The sequence below is a fragment of the Coffea eugenioides genome, chromosome 10 (assembly GCF_003713205.1).
Source record: "Coffea eugenioides isolate CCC68of chromosome 10, Ceug_1.0, whole genome shotgun sequence".
Lineage (NCBI taxonomy): Eukaryota > Viridiplantae > Streptophyta > Magnoliopsida > Gentianales > Rubiaceae > Coffea > Coffea eugenioides.
The window spans coordinates 25431828-25441400 of record NC_040044.1 but is presented as its reverse complement, the minus strand read 5'-3'; the positions used below and the strand labels follow the sequence as shown (position 1 = coordinate 25441400).

Sequence of the window (9573 nt, the reverse complement as noted above, 5' to 3'; positions counted from 1 at the left end):
ATATTGTTTTAAAATAAAAATAAACTAAAGAAACCGTAATATCCTCTTTGAGATTAAACAAAAGATGATCCTAAAAGTTGGGGTATCACAGAATTGGTCTAGGCAGATTGAGTGATTTGTACTTGATATGGTTTATGTACGAATGTCTAAGTGTGAAACCCTAAAGAGTAGGCAAGTAACTTAGTTTTACCTATTTAAATTTTTTATTCTCTTGATGCTACTTGTAATGTAGGAAATGGAAGGAGATGGTGAGAATGGGAGTTCCGAACGACCTCAGCGGGTGCTTAGCTATCAGGAACGTCCAGGAGGGCAGGTATTTCGTTGGGCTCCAGGGCGTAAGGTCAGGCGGTGTGATTGTTGGTGTGAGGACTCATGTTTTTATTCTTAAAATAATTATTTTTATAATTATTTACCCTAGTATTAGTTAATTATATTATCGTTACATGAATTGCTTTTAATTTCGCTTTATCGCGCGTGAAGCGGAAGTTCGCGTATTTCGCATCGAAACGACTAAGTGGAGATTTGAGAAAATAATACTAGACTACTAAGAGTGAATAATTATAGTGTTAAAGGAATTACATTTGAGGATTAGTGCACAAGTGAAACAAACAAGAGAGAAAAGTGGTAGTACAGGACACTATTCGCGCATTATTCGTAGTTGACTTTTACAAACATTTTGGCCACAAATTCTTCAAGCTTCCAAGGGAAGATTCACAACACAAACCCTTCTCTCTCTCCCCTCTCTTGGTCGGCCGAACAGCAAAGGAAAAGAAGAGAAGAAAGCTTCTTCATCTTGCACCATTTTTGCTTCCATTTCCCTCACAAATCTTCACCCAACTCACATACTACTTGGAGATTAATTCTAGCTTGAAGGAAGACAACATCTAGTGGAATTTCTTGGAGGTTTTGTGGTGAAAATTTCTGGTTTTTTCAAGGGTTCAAAAGGTAACCCTTCACCTCCTTCAAATCTTTCCATTTTCTTCAAGAATGAAGCTTAGATTGCATGGGTTTACAACCCTAAGCAAGAACTAGGTTAGAGGACTTGAGGAGTTTCATTTCTTGCTCTAATCACTAGGCTAGCGGTCTTGAGGTGGATTATAGGTAGCTGCCTTGAGGATTAAATGCTTGATTGATGTTGTTTATGTGTTATATGAAAGGTCTTCGGTTGAAAATGGAGAGAAAGTTGAGAAAATTCTAGTTTGTGAGCTGGCTGAAACTGTCCTGCTGCTATCTTGCTTATATTTCGAAATTTTGATGGCCATTTGACTGTGAAATTGATGGATATATGTTGTATATTGTGTGTACAAAGTGTCTTCCAAAAATCATTTCAATTGGATGCTCAAAACTAAGGTTTTTGAAATTGAAAGAAATCTGGGAATGGTGTTCAGGATGTCCGAACAGTAACTCTTTGGTTGAACGTAACTCTCTGTACAAAATTCAAAACTGAGTGCCATTTGCGGCATCAAAACTAGACATTCATAGCTTTCTAACAGTATAAAGTTCACTTGCTAGTTAGAACTGAGTGAACTGTAGTGATTCAACAAATTTGACTGTCCTGTTCTGATTGTCTGTACGCGAGGAATGGAGAAGCTGCATTTTGTGGCTCTATTCTCTCTCACTTGTGAACTAATTTTGGAAACGTTTTCTCCTGATGAAATGTAGCATTTTGAACCTAGTTTCCAAATCCATAAACCATTCTTAATTTGAATTTGTATTGAGTGAGATGTGGCATGATTTTGAAAGTGCGACAAAACTGGAAACTGGAAAGTTTTTCCCTTCTTGCTGGCCGAAGGGTTAGATTTGTTTTGGGATGTTTTGGTTCGAAAATTTTGGTATCAATTACCCATCAATTGCTTATTAAATGTTTCTAAATTCTTGGTTTCAAAAATGGATCAAATTGGGGCTGATTTCATTGTGCAAAATGTTGGAAAAGGAAAGAAAAGCAAGAGGGCAGATTAGCCTTGAAACATTTTACGAACTTTGGTTGTTTTGTTAACTGCCTTCCCACGTGAATTTTTGCATGAAATTTGATAGAGAGGTAGTCCATCTATGGAGGGTTAAGTGTACCAAATTTGGTGAAATTTCAATGCCATTTCGATACCCAAATAACGCCCCAAAAGTGGCTCTTCAAATCTGGAAAATTTCTGATCAGTGTTCAAATTTCAGCCAAATTTAAGCTGCTATATCTCGATGCCCAAAACTCTAAATTTAGTTCTGTTTGTTGTGTTTGAAACCTTGTTTTAAACTCTTATAGTGTTACAAATTTTAGATCATGATTCACTTTCTGTGAATTATGCCGAATTTCCAAAGATTGCTGAAAAACAAGACTGGTTCAAACCTATCTTCTAGGAACTGAAACTTTGAGCTGAAAAATAAATGCATTCCATTTAGAATCTTGGAAAAGTTCTTCTAGGAATTTTGGTACTTCGAATCTAGTTTCCAATGGTATATAGTTTTCCATTTTTGGACCTACCGAGTGTAAGATCTGATTTTTCTAAATTTGACGAGCAAAACTGAAATTTTCTGACTTGTTGGGAAATGAGTTTTGGGAAACTTTTCCCTATCCTTTGATATTGATTGATCGTTTTAAACTTGATTTCATGGAGGAAATTAGTTTCTCTTGTGTTATTAAACCCTCACTTTTGAATCTCGATTTTCGAAAGATTGAGGCTTTTTAAGACATTGTCTTAGCTTAAAACGAACGTACATTCTTCCTTGTTTGGAAAGGAGTTTGTAAGTATTTATGGGTGATGGATAATTGTTATGTCTTCAGGTGCTCAAGAGGATCTTGAAGAGAATCCCGGAGCCGACCACTAAAAATCTTTTGCACTTACTCCCTTATTTTGACTTGGTGAGTGTCAAGTGCATGACTTGTTGCAATTATGTGAATTGCTTCTTATGGATTGAATGGTTCATAATTGTTGAGTCAAGTGTGTACGTTATCGCACTCATTCTCTTTTAACTGATTGTATAACTGCACTGCTCATAACTGAAGTGTATTTGGTTGCCTGGATGTCGTTAGGAGTGAATCTCCTCGACCTACAACTGAACTGGGAGATGCCCAAATCTCAATTGGTCGACCTTGCGACTCGAGCCAGCAAGGGCTTGGTCGAGAAGCTCGGTGAAGCATAAGATAATTGTAAACTTGATCTATTAAGAGATCTCACTTGGCCTACTCGCGTAGTAGTGCCTTTTATAGAAGAGCGGGCCCGGGAATGGGGGTTGTAACGGTGAACGGAAATTGTGCAAAAATGGAGTTCTACAAACTTAATACCAACCCGGTTGACGGAGTGTCATCGCGGGAAGGTATTTGGTCGAGCCTTGGCAAAGCAAGTGGAACCTAGCTCCTGAGAGCTCCTGTATCCTTATTGATTGTGTTTTATTGTAAATTGTGAATTACTTGAATGTTATAGCTTTATTTCTCACATAAGTGATATTGCTATTTGAACTACGTGCTTGCATGTTTTTCTTGGCCTCACTGAGTATTAGCTCATCCCATTAGCTTTGTTTTCCTTAACAGGAGCCGAAATGGAATGAATCTTGGAGAAGCCAACTTGATGGTCTTTTGATTAGGATTTTGAATGTATTTGTTTAGACAACTTTTGGAGGTTGTATATTTTGGAAATATTGATGTATTTGGTAACTTATGATGTAAGATTGAATATTCTAAGGAAGCGACTTTTCTTTATATCTTCGACTTTCATTATTCGATTATTTGTCCTTAAGTTTGAATTGGAATTGTATCGAGTCCTGACGAGAGTTGGGCAGGCGTCCCGCCGATACCCTTGGGTTTGCTCTTGGGAGAAGTGGGGGCATCACAGTTGGTGGACCTACTCATACCTCGATAGGGTGGTCCTCGCCATAGCAGACGAGAGGAGAAGGTTGGCTAGTGCCAATCGTCGAGACGTGACAGAGATTGAGGGCAATGCAAGGGGATAAAATTCGAGAGCTTGGGGCTTCTATTCTTGAGGAACAGGAGCGAACCAATGCTTTTCGAGAACAAGCACAGGAGGTTAATGGTCGCCTTGTTCGAGTAGTGAGGGAAGTAAGGGATCGAACCAATGACATCTTAATCGAGTGTGAGGCGCTCGTGGAGGAAATGGTACAAGTGAATTTAGCCGAGGGAGGTCAAAGGAACATGGCCCCTAATGAATTTGACCTAGAACCTGAGGAGGAGCCAGTTGCACCTGAGAAGGAGCCAGCTGTGAAATTGGCTAGGTCGGTGATGAATTAAGCTAGAGATCTAGGGGTTTGAGGGTTTTGCAAGGTAGTTAGGACATAGTAAATGATAGTTAGAATGACATGTCACCTTCCTTGTTTTGCTTTTGATACTGACGTGTTAAGGTTGATGTATATAACACCTGCTTTTGTTCTATGTCTTTTGATTGTTATAAGTACTTGACTTTGTTAGGTTGACATGTACAATACTTTATGACTTGGTATGTGAGTTGTTATAGTATGTATATAAATAGAGTGTTTTATTTTGAATGTGTTCCAATATTTCATTTTATAACTTGGAAATGATTCTATTAAACTTTATAGCTATTTTATTTTATAACTAATTTATTTTGCTTATACCTATATAGTTTATTTTCCAAAAGAGGTATGGAAGAAAAGCGAAGTCAACAACCTGAACCTAGGGCCGATAGAGGAGATCAGGTAGTAACTGCAATCCAGCAAATGACTAATATTTTAGCTCGGTTGGTAGAGCAGCAGGGTCAAGCCCCTGTTAACCAGCCTAGAGACCCTGAAATAGGGGAAGATAGGGCCCTAGAGCGGTTTCAAAAGTTTTCTCCTCCCAAGTTTCTTGAAGGGCCAAACCCAGAAGTAGCGGAGAGATGGCTAGAGACAATGATCAATATCTTCGCTGCTTTGAATTACACAGAAGAAAGACAGGTTAATTTTGCTATATTCCAATTCGAAGGATCAACCAGAGCCTGGTGGAATGTGATTAGGATTAAGTGGAAGAAAGAGCGGACAGCGTGGATTTGGTTGAACTTTGTGCGAGAGTTTAACAAGAAATATCTTCCACCCATAATCCAGGAGAAAAGGAAGGACGATTTCATTAGGCTAAGTCAGAGAGCCTTAAGTGTATTTGAGTATGAGACTCAATTTATCAAGTTATCCAAATTTGCTCATGAATTAGTAGAAACAGAGCAAAGAAGGGTGAGGCGGGTTGTACAAGGGTTCAATGTAGAAATACACGAGGCTTTGGCAGCTGCACAAATTAATACTTTCACAGAGGTTCCGGAGAAGGTCCAGAGGATTGAGATTGTAAGGGCGCAGGTAAAGGCTTTTCATGCAAGAAAGAGATGTACGCCAAGTGGAGGCCAAGGGCAAGGACATGGTGATCAGGATATGTGTGACAACCCCACCTCTCCCTAGGGCATACCCCAGGGTTTAACGGACAGCCTGCCTAGCTCTCACCGCGACTTGCTCACTTATTTCGAATAAAATAAGCTATAACTTCAAAAGAAAAGGAAACAACAGTTCCCAAGCTTAGAAAGTACATGTACATTTATTTCTATCTTAACCATGCATACATATTCGAATATAACAAGAGTTTCAAGTTCTAGTTGCACTTCTAACCCTAATCGAGCACTAGCGCTAGTAGAATTACAAACGTTAAAAATCTAGACAAAACTAGCCTTTCCAACTTCACGCCTATGCTCGTACCCCTTGTAAGGAAAACAAAAGAAACTAATAGAGTGAGCCAAAACTTAGTGAGGTTCCAAAACATCATGCAGACCCAAATAGCAAGTTGTTCATATGTAAAAACTTGGAATATTCAAGTAGAGCATAAGAGTTCATATGAATGAGCAATAACACTTCACATAGATATCCAACATTTTCAAGTAAAAGGATACAGTCTGCTCTCGGGAGCAGGTTACGTGGCTACTTGTTCAACATCTATTGACACTCCGTCAACCATGAAATTATAACAAGTCCAGTAGTGCCCCACTTAACGCCAATCTCCATCCACCATTCAACCCCCTTACCGGGCCCGAACGCCAAGATAAACATGTGTGGTAATACTCGAGCATACCGATTAGTCGAGGAGATAACACTCCACTTGACAAACTAGAGACCCATGGTTTGTTATCTAATCGACCAAACCCTTGCCGACTCGACTCGATTAACTAGCCAGTGGGGTTTGGGTTCCTAAGTAGTCAGTATAGTAGATGAACAATCGATTTAATCAAGAGAAAAGTACGGAGACGGAAATGAGAGACACCTTCCACTCGGATTGAGTGTGGTACATGCTGCCGCCCAGCACTTACAAGTCAAGCACAAGTACAAGTACAAGTACAGGTCAATGCAAATCAAGTTACTTGTACAAGCATGAATGAGATATCAAGTATGTAGTTGAGTTAGGTCAAGTGCAATAAAGTACACACTCGCCTATGAAATATCAAATCAGGTGTTTAGTAAATTTCTAGCAACAATGAGCATGTAATATGCAGTTGGAACACTCACCAATATGAGCAAGAGATATGTCAAAAGTTTCCTTCCGGGTTGTACTCCGGATCACCAAAGAAACCTAGATCAGTCAAAATAAGGTATTATGGTTCAACTAATCAAAATCTAGATGAACTATCAAAAATCCAGAAATTACTAATGCAAATATGAAAATACAGTTTTAGAGTGACTAATAAAATTTGAATTTCCAAGTCATGAAAAATCTTGAGTCATTTCTCAAATTCAAACATAACGAAAGAAAATTCTAGAAATCAGTAGTTGAAAGAACAACCAATCCCAAATTGAAGTGAGCAAATATAATTCAAAGTTTTCGAGATAAAACAAACACTTTTCATCTTAGTTGATAACAAATCCTGGTCAAAAACAACTCATAGACTACTATTGAAGTGCGTTCAAGAATACATATGTAACTTAAGATCCAACTAATCCAAAATCACACCTTACATCTCACTAATATTCATAAGAGCAAGTAATAGAAATTTGGGCAGCATTTCCCCTATTTTCTTACTTTTTTCATCTACGTACAACTTGGATTCACAAGCTAACAAACCTCCAATACTACCACAAGTGATAACCAACAACATACATCTATTCAAGGCCTCAAAACCAACCAAACAAACCAAAATATCAAAGCTAGAAACTAGTTTAAAGAAGAAATTATAAGCGGCAGATTTGTCATCCTTCGGTGTTTTGGTCAAAACTGTAGTTAAGTATATCGGATCGAGGTAAATTTTATGGCATTTTGAAGCTAAGACATAGACCTAGATTTCCTATGAAGACATCGACACCCAGTTCTTGCATTTTCAGGGTAAAAAATGAACAGTCAGAAGCACATGAAAAACAGGTCAGGAAAATTAGAGGTTTTGCGCAGTCAGGAGTGCTCTGGCCAAATCATAAGCTAAAATAATCCAATTGATCTGATATTTTGCAGGTAGAAAGTTAACTCAAATCCCTATAACTTTCATGTTTTGTCCAAAAACTGATTCTGTGACGTCCCGCAAGAATGAGGGTTTCATTTTATATATATGAGTGTGTGTTGTGTATATTAAGTGTAATTGTTTAAGGATGTAGGTCTCTTTGTTGGAAAAACGGACGAGCGTGTCGTTTGAATTTGGAAAAAAGAAAATTTCTTGGAGGCAAAATTTTGTACTGAATCTGGCCGCATATCCGGCCAGTTCTTGGCCGGATTGTTGGTGGATTTTGAAAAAAAATAGATTCGCCACTGCCTTGAATCCGGCCTATGACGTGGCACCTCCGCAGCCAGGTTTGACCGACCGTTTTTCCTTCATTCTTATCTTGTTTCTTGACTAATATTTCTTCATTTCTTTCCCTTGCTTGGCCGGCCACTTTGAGAGGAAAAACCAAGAGAGTTTCCTTAACTTCAACTTCCATTTTTGCTCAAATCTTGAGTTTCAATCGTTAGTTTTGGAAACTACTCCATACAAGTGTGTACTAAGGAAGAATAAAGGCTTTGGTGGAGTCTTTGGTGAAGGGGAAGCTCTAAGCTATTATCTTTCTTGAGTTTATAAGGTACCTTACTTGGAAAATTCCCTTTTTGTTCTAATAATGGTAAATTAGTGACTTATAGTAGCTAAATATGTGGTTTTGTTCATGATTTAAAGTAGAGTTTGATAAATTTTTGATTTATTCGTGAATTTTCTGATTTTATATGATAATGGTTGGTTGGCCATAGAATGATAGCTTGATATGGTGTCAAAAGGAGCCTTTGTGTGTTAATTGTGGTTGTTTGTGAAAAATTTCAGATTTGTGCGAAAAATTTCAGTTTTAGAGTTTCAAATTTGGTGCTTGCTTATGGTTGGTTATTGAGCTCTTAATTGGTTAAGATTTAAGGGTGTTGTGGCCCGCCCTAATTAGGTGTGTTTTATAGCTTATGATTTGTATGTGAATATGTGGTTGAATTGAGATGGTATTGGTGTTGTTTATAGGATGGAAATAAGGAAATTAAGGGGAAATGCTGTCCAATCTTTGAGAACATTTGATAGTTTTGTTATGTGAAATATTGAGGTTATATTTGCTAGTTTCACTTGCCTACGGAAATTCCAGCTTGGGTAGGTCAATATCAATGTTAGGGTTTCGAATTGAGGCTTAATTATGATTGGTTTTGGAGCTATCAATTGGATATTGAAGGGACATTGTGGCCTAATTAGATATGTGGTATATCTTATGATTCATATGTGTACTTGTGGTTATATACAAATGTTGGTTTAGAAGTGTAATTTCAGTCTGACCTTGTTTCTGGACTCAACTTGGACTGCCAATTTCTCTATGTTTTAGACCGAAACAGCTTTTGGACAAAAGATGAAAGTTGTAGGTAAATGAGTTAGCTACCTACCTGCAAAATTTCAGATCGATTGGAGTACTGTATCATGTGAAATGACCGAAATACCCTTGACTGCCCTTATGTGAGGACTCGTAAAAACTATTATTTTATGCCTAATTTATGGCTTAATAAACTATTTAATTGGATTTTTGCCACGAGGAATATTTTCTAGCCTTATTAAACCTAAATACATGGAAATATAACTTCGTTATATTTTTAAAGTGACTCGTTCTGAAAATTAATTTCCTGGAGTACGTTTAGTAAAAATAGTGAATAGTACTTGGAGATTTTATCCGCGTAGTAGCACAATAAGCTTGGAATATTGAAGACTTGTACTATGGTCCTAAAATAGGTAATCTTATGAATAAATACTCAAGTGATAGTTAGTAGTACAATCGTTATAAGAATTTCTCGGAAGTTTCGCGTTATATCGTTAAAATTGACGGTACGCGTTTTCACACGCGCGACTTTATTTGAGGGACTTTAGACCCTTATTTCGGGACAATTAAGAGTGAATAATATTTACATGAATATATATGCATTGGAGGTTTAGTGCATTAGTGAACCAAACGCGCGAGAAAATCGAGCCGTAATCGCACCAAACGGCCCCTAATGAGAGTTGACTTTTGGGTGAATTTCCACCACTTATTTCACCTTCTCTTGGAAGCTAAAGGAAATCAGATTTCTCTCCATCTTCTCTCTCCTCATAGCCGACCAAACACCCTCCTCTCTCTAACTCCATTGCTTCAAAA

The 9573-nt window shown here is 37.8% G+C and overlaps 1 protein-coding gene across 1 annotated transcript; it reads left to right on the top strand.

Moving 5' to 3' along the window:
• Nucleotides 1-4605: 4605 nt before the first annotated feature.
• LOC113750591 lies at nucleotides 4606-5385 on the top strand. Its single transcript, XM_027294552.1, has one exon. The coding sequence runs from the start codon at nucleotides 4606-4608 to the stop codon at nucleotides 5383-5385; it is 780 nt and encodes a 259-aa protein (XP_027150353.1).
• Nucleotides 5386-9573: the final 4188 nt, after the last annotated feature.

Bases quoted from the DNA above. Each gene is read 5' to 3' on its own strand.
- LOC113750591 (XM_027294552.1), top strand. From the start codon at position 4,606: ATGGAAGAAAAGCGAAGTCAACAACCTGAACCTAGGGCCGATAGAGGA.